We start from the raw sequence: 20,925 nt of genomic DNA on the forward strand, positions 1-20,925 counted from the left end.
CAGCCACTCTACTGTGCGGGCAAGGTGTCCCTAATAAAGTGGCCAGTCAGCGTAGTTCTACTGTTTATTTCAGGGCTTATAGGAAACAGTTAAAAGTGTTGTCACCATGCATCTGTAGCGTGAGTCTGCAGATGGGAAGCATCATGTACCAAAATAGCAGGAACCAACTTCAATAAGACCTCCACCGCCCCCCTCCACTACCACCCTCCACGCACACGTTCCAGCTTGCTGAGCGCGCAAGCATTTGTTTTTAATCGTCATTTCACAGGGAAATTCATCTTGGGGCGTCGACATCCATCTTATTTCCCCCTTTTTGTTTACCACTTTTTGGCTTGTCAGCTTGATGTAGTGCCAGGGAAAAGGAGGGGGAGGAGGAGGAGGGGGAGGAGGAGAAGGAGGAGGAGGAGGATACTCAGTCTGAAGAGGTTCTGTCAAATCAAACTGTCAGGCCGCACTTCTCGTTTTTTTGTGTCGTTCTTGTCGTTGTTTTTTTGATGCCGTCAATCGCCGGCTCGTCTGTCAGTCAAAGAGAAGCAGCGCCACTGCCACCACAGTCAAACTCAAGTTGGGGGGGGGGCTCTTTGTCCGCGAGGGTCCAGCTGGAACGCTCGTGGAGCAATAACAGCACAGCCAGAGCGCTGGTGGTTGACACAGTGGGGTCACTCGCATCCAGACAAGTGCAGCCGACGGAGAGCGACTCGTAAAAACCTCCACTGTGTCAGGCCATAAAAACAGAATATTGCCTCATCGCGCACACAAAGAGAGCCCGGCCTGCACGTCTACAGCCACATTCATCATCCCGGCGTCGTAAAACACTCAGGCTTGAGTCGAGTCGGGCCCAACTATAAAATTCAATCATCACAACAGTGTTGAACATTGTTCCAGCACAGCAGGAAAATCCCCCCTTTTCCCTTGGACAGAAGCGCGGCGGCTCTCTGCTGGACTGTTATGGTTGTTTACTCACATGAGAAGAAGAACCACCGTGGTCGCTGCCGCCACAGCTCCCTCCTCTGGTGAGATCCGCACATCAAGGGCCCAGCGCCACCTAGAAGGCAGCCAGCAGATTGATCAGTGAGCAGAGGGAGCATCACAAGGAACATGTATAAATATTTTTTAAATATTTTACATTTAACCACTAATTAAGTACAATCACTGAGACCTAAATGTGACTTTTATTAATCATAATTTTAAAAATTCATCTTTAAAATAATAGTAGACATTTTCCTGAATTGAGTGTAGACTTCACTTTTGGTTAACTTTTCATGGAACAAATATTGAGGAAATTTAGGTCATTATCTCCCTCTAGCGGACATACTTATATCTGCATTCTTCTACTTCAAAATTTGCTAACACTTTGGCCAACAAATTGTGTGTGCGTGTGCGTGTGTGTGTTTGTGTGTGTGCGCGCGCGCGCCCCGGGTTGATTCATGTTGTTATGGCTTAAAGAGAAGAGGAGAAAGCCACAAAGTGGCGATGGGGAGGCCGAAACCAGTTATTTCAAACTAACAAACGTTAACCACCATAGACTGTTTGCCACAAACGACCACCAGGCTTCGTTATAATAGCTTGACAACATTGCCCCCTTCTGGTTGAGCGCTCACATTACAAGAATTCGAAACTGTCTCGAATCGGTTCATTTGCTCACGATCAGAGTTCCGTTTCATTCCCCGATGAAAAACTATAAATAAACCAGATCGTTAATAATTACTCTAATTTTTCATTCTATTTAAAGTTACTCAAATACAGGAAACATCAATGATTACATCAATTTAATCTTGGTTCCTTAAACTGCAAGAAACCCAAACATCCACTGGCTCAATCAAGCACTTCACCTTCTTTTCAACACTCCGTTGCTGCAACAAGCACTCCCTCCACTTTCACCAGACTTTTACTACTTGGTTGCATTCACGGCGGCGTGTCCACTTTTGTTCTTTGACATAATTCATTCGTTTGCGCGATTGACAGAGGGCGTGAATACACACACCTGTAGCGTGGTAGGCCTGAAAATACACAGTCTGCTGTTTGTGTGTTTACGGTATTTCGAAACAAATGCTAAACTAAATGAACAGCGCAAACAAACAATGATTTCACCCAGTTTGTAGCCAGAATTCAAAAGGTAAAGCAGGCAACCCCTGCTTGTTTACCTGACACGGGTTCAGTCTGTTCTCTTCAGCTGCCGGTTTCCGGTTCCCGCGTTAGCTTGGAGATGGTCAGAAGTTCGGCTGGATCTGCATCTGATTAGTTGTGTCCGTGAAGCTGCGGTGCATTCAATAACAGTGAATCTAAGGTGTTTTTTATTTGAATGTGTAGGGGGGCGGAGGGACATGATGTTGATTTAATTATTTTTGATTTTTTTTTTTTCTCTCTCTCTCTCAATCATTTCTGTAACTCCAAATAAGTTAGTGGCCCAATTGTATCTGTCCGTCTGTTTTCTATGGCTGTTTGTCTTCTATTCAGGGCAGCAAGGTGCTTGAATCTCCCAGCTATCTAGAAAAAAAAACCCTGAAATCCAAGAAACATAGGGACAGCAATCTGGGACAGAAGAAAAACAAGACAAGGATAGTAATTTAAAAACAACTACAATTAGGGTCACGGACAAGGGGGGGGGGGGGGGGGGGGCGCTCCATTACCATTATAATACGCTATATATGGGAGGGGGGCATATGGTCGAGCAGTGGTCAACTGTCACCTCACAGCAAGAAGGCTAATGCAGGTTTTCTCCCTGGCCTCTCCGTGTGGAGTTTGCATTTTCTCCCTGTGTCTGAGTGGGTTCTCTTTGGGTTCTCCAGCATCCTGAAGCCCCACAAACATGCATGCGAGGTGAACAGGACGCTCTAAATTGACCGTAGATGTGAGATGAGATTGATTGTGATTGTTTGTTTCGCTATCGTACTGGAGTACAGAACCATGAAGGGCACAGGGAGAACACCTGCTTTGTTCATATCTGCTTTTTCTGGTTTAACTAGTTTATGACCCTGTGTGGGTGGACACGCCTGGGCTGAAGAATTTAATACAACAGTATGAGTGATGGGGTTGTCAGATTTTCCCAAAGTTGTTATACAAAATGTTTAAATCTGATTTCTGGACGAGGTCAAAGATCAACTGTGATAAGCATAACCCTCTCATGAACCCATAATGAGACATTAAGACATGAAGCCTTCAGTGAAAAGGTTCCTACCACCTGCCTGTTAAAATGAGTAGCTCCAACTAAGTGTAATGTGTGATACAGAATTTGAGAAGAAATGCAGCAGTAAATATGTGGCATTAAAATAACTAAGGTAAAAAGCTGCAGGTGCCCACAGCAGACAGTAAATACCCCACATTGCACTGTGCCATTGAATTTCTTAATACCAAATCATGGAGGTCAGCTCAGGGTTGACTTGTTGTTTTTTGTTTGTTTGTTTGTTTTTTCAACATTAAGGGCCGCTGGTTTTTATACAAACCGTACAAAGTCTCATGATTCCAGTGTACTGTTCCGTTCCCTCTGTGTTTCAAGCACAACAATGATTTGAAATGTTGTATGTTTCCAGAGCTGGATGATCCTCGCTGTGGCACCCCTAAACTGTGTGTTTCATCACACACTGTCTGAAAAGTGGAGCAAGACTAAGTAAGAAGTTCTCATTTCTAGTTCACTGACAGGACAGAGACACAGATTGTAAGCAGACAGCAGCAGTGAAGCTAATATTTTACAGTATGGAAGCCTAATGGTCAAGTTTCTTTTTGGGTTTTGCATTTGCATTTTGGCTTCTTGCACAAGACTTAATTTCACTGCTGCGTTCCCAGGACGTTGGCTGTTGCAATTTATTTGAGGCATCATCATCATCAGACAGTTGAAAATGATTTCCATCAGTTAGTACGAGAGAGGATGTGGACAGACATGTTGTTACACACAATCAAGCATTAGCAACAGATGTTAACTCAGTCTCTTTATCTGTGACAGAGGACAGACTCGGAATGAATAAAACTCATCTGGCATCAAACACAAATTCATTTCAATTTGAAATAACTACAGAAAACTGAGTATTCTATTCAGAGTGACATTCACATCTTTGTAATTTATAATCAGTTAGGATAGTGTGCATGTCCATGGACTGCAGGAGGAAGTCAGAGTTGCTGGAGAGAGAGGCCACGCAGACAGACCCTGGATCCAGGACTGTGCAACTTAAACTCACATTTTTTTTTAGACAGGCATTGAATAAAATGTGTTATTATAATTTTTTTTTCGCCTACATTGTTAGCTATTAGTGGCAAAGAGTGTGTAATAGGTACATACAAATGATTGGTTAGAAAACCCTTTCTACCCTGCTGTGGTGTGTATATGTCATGTTTTCCTTGGTTAAGTATCCACTGTTAGATGTGCAAGTGTTGCAATGTCAACAAAATTACATTATCTGTGGCTTTGCACAGTTTGGACACGTGTCTAAGTTTCAATAGTGGTAAATCTGTGGAAAGACAAATACAGTGGCAGTCTATGTGGACGCCACTGTCTGAGAAATGAGAATGAGAATCTTTCTCAAAATAACAATTTTATATATCTCCCTTTATTGGCATATTTCCCAACATACATTCATTCATTCATTCATTTTCCATACCCGCTTAGTCCCGAGCTCAGGGTCACGGGGGTCTGCTGGAGCCTATCCCAGCTGTCATAGGGCGAAGGCAGGGGACACCCTGGACAAGTCGCCAGTTCATCACAGGGCCACATAGAAACAAACAACCATTCACATTCACACTCACACTCACACCTACGGACAATTTAGAATGTTCAATTGACCTCACACGCATGTTTTTGGACTGTGAGAGGAAGCCGGAGAACCCGGAGAGAACCCACGCAGACACAGGGAGAACAGGCAAACTCCACACAGAAAGGTCCCAGGCCCGGAATCGAACCCACAACCTTCTTGCTGTGAGGCGGCAGCGCTAACCACTGCGCAGAAACTAGAGAGAGATACATTTTAAAATAATAATTTGGTGCAGTGTCCCATTATTCTTAGATAAACAGTCAGCCAAGAAAGTTTTAAAGAAGAATTCTCACAATTAAGAGGTACCATTTTCAAACACTTGCACACACATATACTTACACATTCTAACACAGTGGGTAGACCGGCCCACTGAGGTTCAGTAGTAGTTCCTTAACAGATCTGTGTGATTCAAATTCTCGGTCCACAAGCTCTACCTTTCAGAACAAGTCTGTCAGCCACCATAAAGACACACAGAGTAATTCCTGCTTGCCATTATGGCCAGACAGCACTGGGGTAGAGGGGAACTACCCTTTTCTCTCGTTTTGAAGAGGAATTCTCCTCAATGACGTACTTGGTTGCTGTTTCGAAACAGTTTGAAGTATTTTCAGAAATGTAATCAATATTCTGGGACATTTATTTGGAGGGTGGATGGAGTATAGGGAAAGGGCTGTGTGGACTTTTTGAATTGTCCTCTCGCTTTCTCTGTCATCCCTTCTCGGTCACACATCTAAACAGTTTAGAGTGCAGAGAATTTAAATTAAAAAAAGGACAACAAACGAATATATACAGCTGTTATGACTCATGACGATGCTGGCAAACTTCACAATGCGGGTCGCCGCGGGTCAACAGACTGGCTACGCTCCCAAAACTGGGCGTGCCTCCTCTAATCCTATCACGCGAACCGCTGCGAGTCATATGACCGTTACTCGCTCTCAGTGTGCGCTGCAAGTTTGGAACCTTTCCTTCCTCTACAGCTGCAGACACGACTGTGGAAAACGACGTCGCCTTCTTCTTCTTAAAGTGAGTTGTTACGACTCTTGTCTCGAGTCGAATCGTCATTATCATTATCATCATCATCAGCAGCAGCAGCAGCAGCAGCAGCAGCAGCAGCAGGGTTTCTACACTGAGGGAAACTCCCGACGGGTTACCATGCCATTTTGTTTTGAGGTTGTGGTATGACTCCCAACCATCTCGTCAAACACCTGAACCACGTGACAGCGGTTTGGCTTTAATGTCAACGCGCACTAAATAAAAAAACAACCTCTGGCCCGGCTCTTCCGGGCGTGGAAGCCCTGGGAGCTCGTCGCTGGCAGCACTGCGTGTCTCCTCGCGTCGTTACGGTAAAAAAAAAAAAAAAATGTCTGTAAAACGCGGAAACGCTCGACCGGCTGCGTGTGAACGGCGTGGAGCGGCGCGGCAGCCGAAGCCGTGACAGTCATGTCTCTGCGGGACGTTTCCAGAGAAGCCCTGGTCGGTTCCGTCACCCTGGGAGCTGTGTTTGTCGCCGGCTACCTGTTGGGTAAGCACCCAGCCGTCTGATCCCACTACGACGGCGGCGTCATGACGTTGCTTCCGCAGCGACCACCTGCCATTTGTAGGCGTGTGTTGGCAGCACTGAAGTGTTGTTTTTGTGTCCAAATTGGTATCAATTAATTACAATGAACAAGTGACATATTTTATATGAACTTAATTTATATATTTTTTTTTATTCATTCTATATACATAAAAGTACTCTGTTGAACGGGAGTAGGCGTAATGCTTGGAGTTGAGTGGCTCTAATTACGCAACAAAACTAATAATCCCGTATTTATTTTACTCAATGGTTTTTATTTCGGATTCCGAATTATGTGGTTCCAATCATGAGGGAACAATTGCCTGCAATGAATCTCAGTGATTCTGTTCAGTGGGAACATACAGTCAAGATTGTCTGCCTGGTGTTGTCCTTGTCCCCTCCCCCACAGCTCCCTGCCACGAGTCAGTATCACACGACAGATGTGAACCAATAAAAACCTATGAAATGTTACATTTTATAGCTGAAAACAAACCACTTGGTACACATGAGCAGCTATTAACAGCTTTCATTTTATTGGTTTGATTAATAATGATCAACAGATCCGGCAGGCAGAGGGTCCAAAGTCTGACAACCTCAATCAGTCACCTCTCGTTTCTCTATTGTCCAGAGCGCCTGGTATGAATTATGACCGGTCCAGTTCTCATTGCACAGTCACACCCCACTAGAGACGCTGCCAATATTTGTGTACAACTGCACACATTTCCTTTTCTCGATCTGTTGCTGCAGGGTTAGTGATTGTATTTGCTGAGATCATTGAATTGCATGAAGTCGTTGCGAGTTTTTCATAATCTAATCGCCTCAGTCTTTCTTTTCTGCAAGACTGTTGAAGCTGTGCGTCTGTGGTCTCATCCTGCCTGTTTGGTTGCTGTGTTGCCCTCAGGGGGGAGGAAATCTTCTAGAATGAGCATCTCCAAGAGTCACACTGGTGGGAAGGACAATCCACTGTTGCAATATGTCGTCAATCACTCCCTGAGGGAGCATCCGGCGCTCGCCAAGCTCAGACTGGTGAGGACGGTTTTGCATCTGGCTGTGCTTCCCCAGACAGGCGACTGACTGGGATTGATATCATCTCCCGACCTTTGCTTTCAGAGGACGATGGAGCACCCCTCTAACATCATGATGGTGGCCTGTGAACAGTCACAGTTCATGGCCAACATGGCAAAGCTAATAAAAACCAAGAAAGCACTGGAGATCGGTAAGAAACTCTTTACACAGCGTGCAGCAAGTTTCTTTTTCTTCCTTTTATTCAGAATCGGACAAACAAGAGCAACACAGTGGTGCAGTAGGTAGCGTTGTCGCCTCACTGCAAGGAGGTTGTGTCCTCAATCCTGGGGCCTTCCCGTGTGGAGTTTGCATGTTCTCCCTGTGTCTGTGTGGGTTCTCTCCGGGTTCTCCGGCTACCTCCCACAATCCAAATACATCCATGTAAGGCCAGTTGGGAATTTTAAATTGACAATAGGGGTGTGTGTGTGTGTGTGTGTGTGTGTGTGTGTGTGTGTGTGTGTGTGTGTGTGTGTGTGTGTGTGTGTGTGTGTGTGTGTGTGTGTGTGTGATTTGATTTGAGTAGTTATCCTTATAATTAGAATAGCCGGGTAGCAATGGTGAAAATGCAGCTGGATTTTCAGAAGTTGATCTTGTTCATTTGTGAAATCCATCCATCCATCCATCCATCCATCCATTTTCAATTCCAGGAAGGAACAGATTTTTCACAGTGTGGAGTGTGTGGGGACCCTCTTTTAATTTTTCATCCAATACCAGCTTCTTGAATGATAATTTCCATTATATAAAAAAAATGCAAACACTTGCTCTTTAAACTGTTGTCATATGAAAGTGAGATATTTGTATTTTGCCCAATCAGTGGTCAAGATCAATTTTTATACAAATTAAATTAGAAGGTAAGACAAAGTTTGATTGTTTACTGAGTGAAAATTAGCAGCGGGATCAGCAAGACATTCACTAGTCTGTCTTTCAAAACAATGCAAATCACATGACCAACAAAGTACAACAGACCATCACAAAGTCCCCACACTACTTCAGGCTAAGTGTTACTAACATCCTGTTCCACATAACAACAAAAGCACATTGTGTAAAGTATAACCTATTTGTCATTGTGCATTGGACTAGAAGATTTTGGTGCGGGGCAACGGACAGATGGTAGGCCGGGGTCCCTCCATTTCTCCAGAAACCACCCTTGGAAAAAGAGGGAAAACTGGGTTTCTACCAGTACAACTTGTATACTACTAGTAACATACAGCTTGTATTTATGTTGTCCAGCAAACTGATCCGTGATTCCAAAAATGTTTCTCTATATCCATCAATTTTCAATATCCGCTTCTTCCTGCACTCAGGGTTATGGGGGTCTGATGGAGCCTCTCCCAGCTGTCATAGGGTGAAGGCAGGGTGACACCCTGGACTAGCGGCCAGTTCATTGCAGGGCCACAAAGAGGCAAACAAAGACAAAGCCGTAATAGTTTCGACTTTGACCTACGGACAGTTTAGAATTCACCTCACATGCATGTTTTTGGAGTGTGGGAGGAAGCCGGCGAGCCCAGAGAGAACCCACACAGACACAGGGAGAACATGCAAACTCCACATGGAAAGGTCCAAGGCCTGGAATCGAACCCATGACCTTCTTGCTGTGAATGTTTATACATACAGAGTTTAAAAAGTTGAAACATTTTGTCCATTCGGAATTACCATAGTCTTAACAACTTGTGTTGTTTTTCCTGCAGGAGTGTACACGGGCTACAACACGCTGAGCATCGCGCTGGCGCTGCCCGACGACGGCGTGCTGGTGGCGTGTGACATCAGCGAAGAGTACGCTAACATCGGCAAGCCCTTCTGGAACGAGGTGCGGCTTAGATCTGTGTAGACTGCCCAACGCCTCAGACAACCTGCGTGCTGCGATTTTTACTGTCGATTTTTCTGGATTTCTGTCTGCAGGCAGGAGTGGAGCAAAAAATCGATCTCCGCATACAGCCGGCTCTGCAAACGTTAGGTACGGAAACGCACTCTCTCCAGTTGTTCCGATCCCCAACTGCTCCAAACTGAGGGCACGGGACAATTGAACAGTGTCCCTTTGTTCCATCTCCTGTCTTCCAGACGACCTCCTGACCTCCGGCCAGGCCGAAACCTTCGACTTTGCCTTCATCGACGCGGACAAGGTCAACTACGACAACTACTACGAGAAGTGCCTCCTGCTGCTGAGGAAAGGCGGGATCATTGCCATCGACAACGTAAGAGCCGCGCCGACTTCACGCTTCACATGCCGGTGGTGTTGCATCGCCAGAGGCTGACTGTGTCCTATCTGTGGCCCCTGTGCAGGTGCTGTGGGGCGGGAAGGTGGTGGATGCATCCTCTGGCGACGCCGACACCGTGGCCATCGACAAGCTGAACAAGAAGCTGCACCGAGACACTCGGGTCAACCTGAGCATGCTCATGGTGGGAGACGGCCTCACGTTGGCCATCAAGCTGTAGATGAGTCGCAGTAGACCATGATGGGTTTGATTTTTAGGCTTTGAAAGGGAGAGCTGGTTAGAATTCAGGTGAATCAGATAAGTTTTTTTTTAACAGTATCTGAAACAAAAAATATTCCTGCTTAATTTAAAATTTGTAATGTGATGATGTTTTTTTTAAATAATTTGCTGTTTAACCATGTCAGAATCTAAAACGAATCATGCAATAAGAATAAACCATTCACTGTTTGAACAGAATTGAGCCTGTATTTCTTTTCTTTTTTTTACAGCATCCAGTCAGATTCTAATTGAACCACACAACCACACGTCACAAATGATGAGGTCGATACAGGGACTTTATTTATTGCAAAGGTTTAACACATGCCCGCACTCAAATGATCCAAATTAGTTCCACAGTCCTTCAGAAAAAGGGAGGAAACGGGGGAATTTATGCACAATTTCTTTCACTCAAGTCACATTGAGGGAAAGAAAGGAAAAGATTTGTCAAGCATCGTCTTGCTACCTAGCAGCAGGTATTTAAAATTAGCGAAGGTCTCAAACGCATCGCTCGGCACAAAATGAAGCCTCTTTTGGGAAGATACGTGAAGACCGGCCGACGGGTCGATTAGCTTCAGCAGCAGAACATGGCTATCTAGACAACAATAAGATGTGCAAATAAGAACAAAAGGATACAGAAGCTACTGTGCAAAATAACAGCTGGGATTTACATTCTACATCATCACATTGTCACGCAGAAAAAGGATTGTGTTTTCTCAAAGCGTCCCTGAACATGATGTCCCTGCCATGCAGGGCAGAGAGGCTGAAGAGGAAGTGAAGAACTGACAGGAGCTGGATGACCACGGTGGCAGAAACATGGCAAGAACACAACGGCGTGAACACATTGACGGGAGGCTAAGGGAGAAGGTTTCCATGTGAACAGTGCTCGAGACCTTTTCTTTTGTGTTTTGGCTTAATCTCTTTAATATCTATGACTGACCGCACAAAGACTCTCTGGGGTCAAATTCTCCTGCTATCCCTATTGTTCTCCTCAAGGTAGCAGAGGTGGGCCCTCATGCCTCCAGCTCCAGGCCCAGACCCAGTTTGTGGCCACCAGCGTTGATGTTCTTCCCATCCACCAGTGCAGACAGGGTGAGTTTCATGCCTGGAATAAATGCATTCAGATGATTTTTTTATTTTTTATTTTTGTTTTTCAAATATCCAGAAAATAAGACTGGGAGGCTTTTAATTGTGTCAGAAGCGACGGAGGAGTCTTACCAGGACGCAGGCTCTGAGTGTATCCGATTCCTACCAAACTTGCATTGTTCACCTTAGCCTGCAGAGAAATTAAGAGCCATTATTGTTAAATTAAAGAGTAGACAAATAAGATCACCAAAGCCACAAAAACACATTTCATGATTGTCATGTGTCTTACTACTACAAATCTGCTTTTAAAAATCTTAAATCTGAAAAAAAAAAAAAATGCAATGAAAAATACGTATGTCTTCTGCATTTCTATGTCTTTTAAATCTTCAAAATTTCAAATGACAACCTTGTAACAAAGCACTTTCAAAGAGGTACTTTTACATTTTTTGGCACATAAATTTCATGGAGGTGGCTGGAAAAAGTAACTTACAGATATTGAGGCACTGGAGTCTAACTGGTATTTGGCAGCAACTCCAAAGCGGGTGCCGTTGCTGCCGGCTGTCCAGGCCACATTCACAGCAGTTTCCAGTTTGTCGTTCACATTCTGGTAGATGGAGCCACCAAACTCAGATCCATTATTTCTACAAGAGAGAAAGCCAGAACTAACGATGTGCCACACCCCCGCAGGATCGACAGACAAAACGCATGTAATTGTGTGTATTCAAAAGGTTAATATTTAGAAAAAAAACGAAAAAAAAAAAATCCTAATACATACATATTGGTGTGAAGCTGGAAGTCGCCGGTCTTGTAGCCGACCGCAAAGTTGCTGTGGAGCATCTTTGATTTTGCCGAGTCGAAGGTCATCTGGTAGCCAGCGAGCCAGCCTTCGTAGCCAGCCACCGCCGCTCCGTGAATAGTGGGACCGGCAAAGTCTAAATCGACGTCGAGACCTGCATTAATGTATTCCCTCTTGTAGGCCGTCTTGACCTTGCCGCTCTTCTTGCTGTAAATAAAAACCAGCCAATTCAGCATCAGCAGGGTGTTATCAAAAACAAAAGAGTGGCAGGTGAAGATTAAGATGTAAGTCTCACCCGGTGTTTGGTGAGAACGTCGTGTCAAAGGTGAGTTTTAGCCCCTTGGTGAGCTGCAGAAAACCAGTCTCGAGTTAACACTTGGCTTAAAATGGTGATCAGCGTGATGACCAGGATCGGATCATTTGAAATTTACCTGATCCTCAACACAAATCTCTGTTCCCAGTGTGTTTTCTGTGGTCCATTTCTCAGTGAATGTCAGCCCATACTCGGCCCACTTGTACTTGGTCTCCAGGGTTCCTGTAACCTTGCTGGTGTCAACATTGGATGAGCCGGAAGTTTTGAACTCCTGTGTTGAGAAAAATAAAATTATGTTAACTGCAAACACCAAAAGGTCAGTCCAGTAACATTACAGTTCAGTGAGACAATTAAGTCAAAGGCAATAAAATCCTAATATTGATAGAATAATTCGGGTCTGAGCCCCAGCGCAGACCAGCTCTGATCATCACAGCAGGTCTTCGCCACGGCGAAGACTCGATTGTTTTTCGTATGTTTATTTATATATTTAACTTTAAAAAAAAAAAATACTGATGCTTCAGCCCAAGCAATATGTACATTTGTGTATGCCTTTGGTGTATTTTTCACAGCCTTTTTTATTTTTATTTTTTATGTTTTTACAGCCAGCATTAACTCACCACTCCAGTGGAGGACTTTGTCTTCACATCCAGTTTAACCAGTCCAAAGCCTGCGAGGACAGAGACAATGAGAGACTACTTCCTGGCCTCGGCAGCCAGCCTATCCTCCGAGGGGCAAAATTACACACTTAAAAAACTGCCTTTTATCTTTCTTCCAGTTACCATATCCCTTATTGAAGATGTCCTTTGCCGACTTCCCGAGGTCTGCATATGCTGGTGGAACTGCCATTGTGCCTGTTATTTAAAAAAGAAAAAAGAAAAAAAGAAAAATGATATATTGAAGTTCTTACCATGTTACACTCGGGTGAACTTTGCATGTGATTAGTGGTTTTAAAGTTTTAGGACAACCAGAGCTAAAATTGGTGGTGAAAAAGGGAATCCTCTTATTCTCATCCTCTTAATGGTTACCTGGAATTTGTATTCCAATATTGCTTTCACTTTCCCCTTCTTTAATGTGTGAGAATTTAAATGAAAACCCTCACTTATTTTCCGACAAAATGTCATTCAGGCTTGATTGGTTGAAAGGGTTCGACACAGCTGCCCGGGGCTGTGTGTCAAGAGACTTGAGTCGTGCGGTCTCCATTGCTCTCAGATTCTAGTGTCACGTCTGATCAATGTCAAGGTTAGACCGGATGACTGCAACTGTCTGCTCGCACAAAGTAGAGACACGACAGCTGGACGACGAACAAACAGTGGGACGACGGAGGTTTTATACCAATAATATTCGAGAAGCACCAGAGTTGCTTCGACATTAATATAATCAAAAGACTGGACATTTTTAGGAATGCTCGGTTTGATCAATTGTGACATTAAAGTTGACACTTTTAAGCGATAGAAATTACAAGCTACATTTGAGACGCAGAGGTACGACTAAGCTTTAATATCAGATTTATGTAGTGCATGGGGAAAACGTACACAAATGCCGCTGGTAAAATAACACACTGCCGAAGGTTCTTTCCTTAATATGTTGATGACGCCTGAACACAGGCGGGTGGGCAGGGGGCGTTCTCAAGATAGCATTAGCAAACCGGATAAACGCCTAGCCTAACGTCAAAACAAAACGTGAGCCACTTATTCAGACGATCTTTTACTCACCGAGTGTATCTGTTGCGTGGCGTGCGGCTGTCAAACTTCTGGAGGGGCAAAAAAGCGGTGCGGAAAGCGACAGTACCGGTGTAGGACAATATGGAGACCTGACCTCGGCGCCGGAGGACCCGAGAGAGCATCCACTGTGTGCCTGTCTAAAAAACTAATAGCGCGCTGAACTATTCAAACGATTGAATTTATTGTTAAACGATGTATCGTTTTATTTTTGTATTTGGTAGGAATAAATCTGAGTTTTAGAAAATAGAAAATAAATATTCAAAAAAAAAACGATACTTGCACCAGTGTATCGGCAACTGGAAGACTGCTAAACTGCCATGGTAACCAAGGGCGTGTTTTACGTTTCGTCATGTAATCACGCGAGAACCTGAAAACGTAATCTTAATTTCCAGTCTATCATGCTGAAGACAACACAAGACCTTTATGTAACTGATATTTCGCGGTCTAGTGAGTGCAACAGAAATCCATCTCATTTCAGCTCTTTAATGGTGAAATTAACGTGACTGAACAGCTGACGCGGCATTGCAGAGGCATTTGAACACGATTATCGATCTGTAATGTAAGGATGCATCAAAGACTGAACTGCACTTGAGAAAACAAAAAAACAAAAACATATTTCTAACATGCTATGATGACCCATTCACTTTAACATCTGGCAAGTTTCACATATCAAAAGTTAAGAGGCCAATCTGAAATCACCGATACACCTGAAAAGACACATTTTCTCTGAAGCACATTGTTCAAAGTAATTGTAAACATCTTTTTCAGTGTGCATGTTGCAATTGCACTATACACAATATAAAAAAATATGACTTCTACAAAATAAATAAATATACACAAGTACAAATTCAAGGGTACATTTTGAGAACAATAACCACTTGTGAATGGTGAATAACATATTTGGGGGGAAACCTCAACCTTCAGGGCTGCAGGGTCAGTCAGTAACACTTCAAAATGACTAAAAAACTAGGCAACAATAATGTAACAGTTCTACACGGGTATATACACTAAAGTTGATTGGCAACTGGAATACTTAAGACAACTGGGGGGTGGGGGGGGGACGTGTGATGTGTGGCTGATAACTGTGTTCCATGTCTGATGAGGAGAAGGCTGATGTATAAGCAACATATCTTCAATATTCGATCTTACATAATAAAAAAAAATACTCTGCCCATCTTGAACTGCATAGTCCAGATGTGATTGTGTCTCAGAATACTTTTTTTTTTAACAGCACTTACAAACATTTGCTTTCTCTTTAAACTGTTGTCACATGAAACAGGAGATCTTTGCATATTGCTTAATCAGTGGTCCAAAGATCTATTTTTATCCTAATTAAAATAGAAGGTAAGACATCTTGAAATGAACAGTACTCAAAATACAGAAACAAATGTTGCAACACTCAAAAAATATTAGTAATCATAATAATAATAATAAGTATTGTAACAATTCTTTTTTAGTTTGTTGTTTGTTTGTTTGTTTGTTTGTTTTTGGGGGGGCAGGATTGTTCCATAAAAATATTTTTCTACAAGAGGCAAGTAATCAAATTCAAGACTTGAATGTTTTCACTTTTCAAATGACTGCAGGTACGATGCTGTGCCTGTAAGTGGTTCCACGTTTATTTAAGTTTTGTTGGGCAGGACAGAAGAAGATATGGCTCTGTGTATCCCATCAGGCCCCGGTGCTTTAAGGAGCAGATCAGTTTGTTTACAAAGATATTATTGGTTGAGTTGGCAACTTAACAAAGCAGACACTGAAACTGCAAATACCATAAAGTGCAACACAGATTCTGCTCACTATCCAATCAGCCTCCTCATCACAGCGGGCTTGGAGAAGGGCCAGCAGTACTCATTGGGTACGGGTCCATTGACATTGCACTCGAAAAAAGAGAACATGGGAAACCAGATGCGCGCTCGGCGACTCTGCTGGTAGGCGCGAGTGTTTGCCAGTGTGTGGTAGTACAGGAAGAGTCTTGTGGTGATGTAGAACGCTATGAAAACGTCAATGGAGTAGTGCTCGTGTGCAGCCAGGATGAAGAAAATGCCAAAGAGATTCAGAACCCAGGACAGGGTGTGAATAAAGTTCCAGCTCCGAGGAGTGTCTGGGGAAAAAAAAAAAAGAAAGAAAGAATTTAATCAATTATGAACTTCTTGTTGTTGCTTATGTTACAATACCGAGAGAGAAAACAAGAGACAATATGTTTCTTAAGTTGTTGTACCTGTAGAATACACAAGATGGGAACAAACACAAACATTGTCGTTGTTTGGTAACAGTGCTGCGTTTCAGAATTGGCACGTTGGTTTGTGCCAATTCTGTTGCAGCTCCACTGTGGTCAGACAAATGAGATGCTTTGGAATACGATAGCTTGGCATTTTACGGTGAATTATCTCTTTTAATTGCTCTTTTCCCAAAACAGTCATTCCAAATCCTGTTTCATCAATCAAGGGACCGTCAATAAATTATGTAAAGGACAGAAAAAATAAAGAAACAATTATTATGATTCAATATTTCCTCTTCAGAGCACTTGAGATAATCCTTACTTTAACAACATGTACTGCAGTTAAACACAAGTTAGTTCTTAAATCAAAACGTTTGCTCTGTGGGGAAAATAACTTTTATATTATTTGACCCGGTTACTCCCGGCTGCTTGGTCACTCAAGATAGAAGAACCACAAAATCTATAAGAAAAACGAGTTCCTAAGCAGGCAGGGACTTACATTCAGTGACAAAGAAGTTCAGCAAGGTCAGAACCACAGTGTGGCCACTGAACATGTAGTCACCACACGTGTGCACTCCTGTCAGCGTCATCCCAAAGCCGCTCCAGATAGCCACAGCTCTCCGCAGTTTGGCCCACATGTCCCCGTATATCTGGATGTGGAGAAGAAAAAGTTCAACGACCACGCTGACTCGTATCATAGGACGCACAGAAAGATGGACAGAAAAGGAATGAGATGCGTTACCTTTCCGGAGCACTGCAGGTGCTGTCCAGGCACAGACAGGGAGGTGACAAACATGGTGACACAGCGCAGCATGAACACGGTCCCCATCAGGCTGCACATGCGTCTCAAAAGGATGGACCTGAGCCAATAAAGGGGAACGTGTCAAATTGAATGTTTTTAAATTAAATTTCAAAGCTGTGTGTCATCACCACTTGGCGCGTGCAAGCAACTCCTACCGGTGTTTATGCAGCAGCAGGACCAGCAACCAGATGTTACAGAGGATCACTCCACATGCTTCAGCCATGGCAAAGGCCCATGGTATTCTAGGCACACTGTTTGAGGGAGGGGAAATTATTCATCGGTAAACAGAAGCTCAATTATTACATATCAGATTTCAGGGTTCAATTACACGGAACCAGCGTAAACGCTTTAAAATTAAGAATAGCATTATAAAACAGCCTGGTTGGCTCATTAGAATGGTAATAATATGGGTGCAGGAGACCAGATCACATTTTAAAATAATTTGTTTCCCCAATGAACAACTTTTAGAAAAAACAATCAGTAAGAAACAAAAAGTTAAGCTTGAAATGCAAAGTAGGTCAATTCACTAAACTCTCAAAGATCCCTTTGAATCAAAGAGCCTATCAGGAGCATCTGAGGACAATAATAGAGCCACGCTGCGAGGAAGTGGGGCAATTACAAATGTCCACCATCTGTTGTGATAGCCTAACTGTTGTTGTATTATTATTATTTTTTTTATTATTAAATCTCTCTTTGGGATTTTGACCAACTGTTTATCATGTAAGCACGCTCAGCTCCAGAAAACAAACATAAAGCAAAAAACATAACCAAAAAATAAGGTTCACACATACATAGGAGTGTTTTTTGCTCAAAAGCACACACCTGTCGAGGAAAATGTCTGGCAGGGGAGGGTACGTGCGCATGTCAGGCACCCTCTCGTGCACAATCACCATGACGAAGGAGGTGAATCCGAACACAAACACCACGTAGACGGAGCTCAGCACCGTCTTCCAGTACTCCGGATCCAAGCGCCTCGTCTGCTGCTTGTACTTCCCGTTGGTGTACTGGTGATACTCCTCCCCGACGGGCGCCGTGTCCGTGCTGTCGCAGTCTCTGCCCGACTCTCCGTTGCACAGCCAGTCCAAACCGCTCCCAGAGCCTGTGGGAGAGTGGCCGTCGAAGGGGAGGCCCAGCTCCTCCAGCACGTCCAGGTTCTGCTTTTGCAGTTTGCGTATAGACACCATGAGGCGCTTGATGTCCCCCAGCACCTTGAGCTCCAGTGGCGGCGAGCGGAGGTCATACTCGCTGAGGGCCAGCAAGCTGGTGCCGTCCAGCCGATGTTTGTTGCACAGCAGGTCCACATAGTCGCAGAAGCCCTCTTCCCTCAGCCACTTGGCCACCTGTTTGGGCGTCCAGCGGCGGACGCTCTGCTGTGTCATTTCACCCTCACTCTGAAGGATGTGGAGAAGGGCAAATTGAATCATTAGATTAAAATCACATCTTCCACGCAGATTCAGATCATTGGTGACTTCCTCGTCAGAGGAAGCAGGAACTTTGGAATAGAATAGAGTAGATGTACTTTCTTAATCCCAAACTGGGAAACTACAATGTTACAGCACTAAAAACAGTACACAAAATAAACTATACAGTAATTACAGTAATTGGACTAAATATAGAGAAAAACAGTTGTGAGAAGGCACCATCTGTAAAACCTTTTCAGGGAAGCAATAATACATTCAGAAAATATATGAGTGGGAAAAACAGGGAGGAACTGGTGTTGCACAATACAGACGCATGCTAATATGTGAGAGCAGGCGCGGGCATGTCCCCGGGCCAAACCCGTGTAAACGGTTAGTAAATAAAGAATAAAGAGCACTTGCCTGCGCAAAGAAACATATGATTCACTTTAAGTGTCTTAAACAACAAGCCTTCAGTTGCGTTTCCTATCCTGGACAGATAGTGCGTCCCACACCAAGCACGGAAATCTACCTAACAAGGCAATGTTTGCGGATTATTAGCTGTCATGCGTCAGGGACGTCAGAAGCCATTCACCCACAATGACCCACATCTCTGGGTTCCGCCAAAGACGATGTGAAGCGGGGGCTGACAAACACAAAACCACCGACATTTCCTGTTTAATAATACCTGCGAGGGATGGGGAGCGAGTCTACGTGTGCAGGAGATGAAAGCGTGAGGCGGACATCATGTAAACGACGAGGCGAGAAGAGCCTTCTCCCCTTCGACACGACAGTTCTGCCCCAGCAGCTAGTTAGCTGCGGCTAGCGGGATCGACACAGCAGCGGGTGTGCGGCGCTCAACTCACCCCCGGTTCGGGACGCGGGCAGAGCGGAGGACCGAGGCGGGAAGCGAGTTCGGGCAGCTAGCTGAACGGCATCTCAGCGGGGAGCACGGCTGTGGTTTTAGCGTCAGGTGCAGCAAACAGCGGGGGCTTGTGAATCATTTCGACCTGGCACTGGCTCGGCGCTGTTGTTTAGCATTACACTTGACATCACAGGGCTGTAATGATGGCAGTAGTGGCGCACGTGAAAAACTAGCGGTGATTTTTTTTTTTTCTCTCTCTCTCTCTCTCTCTCTCTCTCTCTCTCTCTCTCTCTCTCTCTCTCTCTCTCTCTCTCTCTCTCTTCTTCTTCTTCTTCTTCTTCTTCTTCTTCTTCTTCTTCAATGGCTCGGCGGCAGTGACATCTGCTGGTAAAACTGCGGCACTGCAGGTCATTTAAGTTAAGCTTGGCTATGAAACCGCTTAAAAAAGCGTGACATTGTTTCCACATTCAAGTACCACAAAGTGGGACAAAATAACCTCAATTATTATACGAAGTGAAAAAGCGGAAGAAAGACGTACTTTCTAAACGCGTATTATTAAATTTGTTTTTGTTTTTTAAAAGTAGGTCACTGGTTTAATTTTACATCCAGGATCAACTGTCAACCGCCCTGACCATGGCGAAGCCTCGATGCACAAAGTAGGGAGAAGCAAATCCTGCATGTAGCAAGTTTATTGGCACGATTTTGTGATGTCATTAACTTTAAATGTCCAGACACCTGAATGTGAACAAACAGCAGGACAGCCTTTTGTCTTCCACTCCCATGCAATGTGTTAAAGACTTGGTGACGGTCTTGTACGGAGGGAAAAGGTTTGGTAATCATGTGGACGAAGTGTGGCCCAACCTCTTCATTGGTGACATGTAAGTCTTTGATGTTCCCCTTATTTCCTGCTGTGAAATGAAATCGGCCCAGACCGTTTTTCCGTTCCTCCTGCTCACAGGTCAGTGGCCAACGACCGCTATGCCCTGTGGAAGCTGGGAATCACTCACGTTGTGAACGCAACTCATGGCGGTGCACACAGTCAGGGGAGTTGTGACTTCTACGGCTCAAGCGTCGATTACTACGGAGTGCCGGCGCATGATTCGCCATCCTTTGACCTCTCCTGCTATTTCGTCCCCTCAGCTGATTACATTCAGAGGGCGCTAGATGGAGATGGAGGTAAAAGCCTTTACTGTCGTTCAGGAACATGTTCTGCTTGGAACCACTCGTCCCACAGTCTGTTTTTCTTCCTCTTGTCCAGCCCGGGTGTTGGTCCACTGTGCAGTTGGGGTAAGCCGCTCAGCTTCGCTGGTGCTGGCCTACCTCATGATTCACCATGGCTTCACCCTTCTGCAGGCCATCAACAAGGTCAAAGAGCGCAGGTGGATCTTCCCAAACAGAGGGTTTCTGAAGCAGCTTCAGGTTTTGGAAATGAAACTGGAACACAGGTCATGACTAATCAATCCTGACTTCCTGCGTATAGGGGTCTTCAAGATTCCCACTAGTACCTGCTGAAACACTAAAACACTTGAGGGGTGTGAAGGGGTGTGCTGAGTGTGAGGTGCGAAGCCGGCATTGTCGCTGTAACACGCTCTCCAGACAGGGAAAGTTTGAAAAACAGCGCCCTGTCCGGCTTTATGTGAATGTGATGTTATGTGAAACAATGATGTCATTGGCCTGCCCTTGACACACAACATCAGCCGACCGGGAGACGCAGACGACTACTCGCAACAACAACAACAACAGGCAACAGATTTGTGTTACTACTGCAGAAAATTATCTGTCTGAAATCTTCTTCTCCTCCACTGCACCAAGCAGTAAACAAAAATAGACAATAACACATGGTGAACTCTTGAGTCAACCGTGGATTGTTTGTCAAGTGAAAATAAACACAACAACAGGGATT

At 44.3% G+C, this 20,925-nt stretch overlaps 4 protein-coding genes and 1 long non-coding RNA gene across 9 annotated transcripts in view; 2 read left to right on the forward strand and 3 right to left on the reverse strand.

The window, feature by feature from the left end:
* The window catches only part of LOC142889464 (uncharacterized), a 51,588-nt gene extending 50,541 nt beyond the window's left edge, over positions 1 to 1,047 (reverse strand). For both annotated transcript variants that reach the window (XR_012926840.1, XR_012926839.1), the window contains exon 1: positions 965 to 1,047. This is a non-coding gene — a long non-coding RNA (uncharacterized LOC142889464). The remainder of the gene's footprint in view (positions 1 to 964) is intronic.
* A 4,599-nt stretch (positions 1,048 to 5,646) lies between these two features.
* On the forward strand, positions 5,647 to 10,028 carry LOC142889462 (catechol O-methyltransferase domain-containing protein 1-like). 2 transcript variants are annotated; one of them, XM_076028222.1, is made up of 7 exons: positions 5,647 to 5,762; positions 7,196 to 7,320; positions 7,405 to 7,510; positions 9,048 to 9,166; positions 9,259 to 9,313; positions 9,418 to 9,551; positions 9,640 to 10,028. In XM_076028222.1, the coding sequence occupies exons 2-7, from the start codon at positions 7,216 to 7,218 to the stop codon at positions 9,790 to 9,792; spliced, it is 672 nt and encodes a 223-aa protein (XP_075884337.1). In that variant the 5' UTR covers positions 5,647 to 5,762; positions 7,196 to 7,215; the 3' UTR covers positions 9,793 to 10,028. The 2 variants fall into 2 exon arrangements, with proteins under 2 accessions (XP_075884337.1, XP_075884336.1); XM_076028221.1 differs by lacking the exon at positions 5,647 to 5,762 and adding an exon at positions 6,062 to 6,261.
* Positions 10,029 to 10,108: 80 nt separating this feature from the next.
* On the reverse strand, positions 10,109 to 13,880 carry LOC142889461 (non-selective voltage-gated ion channel VDAC2-like). Its single transcript, XM_076028220.1, has 9 exons — positions 13,735 to 13,880; positions 12,802 to 12,873; positions 12,640 to 12,689; positions 12,141 to 12,293; positions 12,005 to 12,057; positions 11,689 to 11,916; positions 11,404 to 11,554; positions 11,046 to 11,103; positions 10,109 to 10,932 (listed from the first exon to the last, which is right to left on the reverse strand). Exons 2-9 carry the CDS (start codon positions 12,866 to 12,868, stop codon positions 10,841 to 10,843), a joined length of 852 nt encoding a protein of 283 aa, XP_075884335.1. The 5' UTR covers positions 12,869 to 12,873; positions 13,735 to 13,880; the 3' UTR covers positions 10,109 to 10,840.
* Positions 13,881 to 14,210: 330 nt separating this feature from the next.
* Positions 14,211 to 19,203, reverse strand: LOC142889460 (sphingomyelin synthase-related protein 1-like). Of its 2 annotated transcripts, none has more exons than XM_076028218.1 (6): positions 19,024 to 19,203; positions 17,583 to 18,151; positions 16,916 to 17,011; positions 16,701 to 16,818; positions 16,458 to 16,608; positions 14,211 to 15,841 (listed from the first exon to the last, which is right to left on the reverse strand). In XM_076028218.1, exons 2-6 carry the CDS (start codon positions 18,137 to 18,139, stop codon positions 15,537 to 15,539), a joined length of 1,227 nt encoding a protein of 408 aa, XP_075884333.1. In that variant the 5' UTR covers positions 18,140 to 18,151; positions 19,024 to 19,203; the 3' UTR covers positions 14,211 to 15,536. The 2 variants fall into 2 exon arrangements, with proteins under 2 accessions (XP_075884333.1, XP_075884334.1); XM_076028219.1 differs by lacking the exon at positions 19,024 to 19,203 and adding an exon at positions 18,846 to 18,983.
* Positions 19,204 to 19,243: 40 nt separating this feature from the next.
* LOC142889463 (dual specificity protein phosphatase 13A-like) lies at positions 19,244 to 20,601 on the forward strand. Of its 2 annotated transcripts, XM_076028224.1 has the most exons (4): positions 19,244 to 19,900; positions 19,981 to 20,198; positions 20,281 to 20,309; positions 20,376 to 20,601. In XM_076028224.1, exons 1-4 carry the CDS (start codon positions 19,746 to 19,748, stop codon positions 20,472 to 20,474), a joined length of 501 nt encoding a protein of 166 aa, XP_075884339.1. In that variant the 5' UTR covers positions 19,244 to 19,745; the 3' UTR covers positions 20,475 to 20,601. The 2 variants fall into 2 exon arrangements, with proteins under 2 accessions (XP_075884339.1, XP_075884338.1); XM_076028223.1 differs by having other exon boundaries at positions 20,281 to 20,601.
* The last annotated feature ends 324 nt before the right edge of the window (positions 20,602 to 20,925 follow it).

This window comes from Nelusetta ayraudi, unplaced genomic scaffold (genome assembly GCF_046127955.1).
Source record: "Nelusetta ayraudi isolate G7.1 ecotype Tasmania unplaced genomic scaffold, CSIRO-AGI_Nayr_v1 ptg000022l, whole genome shotgun sequence".
Classification (NCBI taxonomy): domain Eukaryota; kingdom Metazoa; phylum Chordata; class Actinopteri; order Tetraodontiformes; family Monacanthidae; genus Nelusetta; species Nelusetta ayraudi.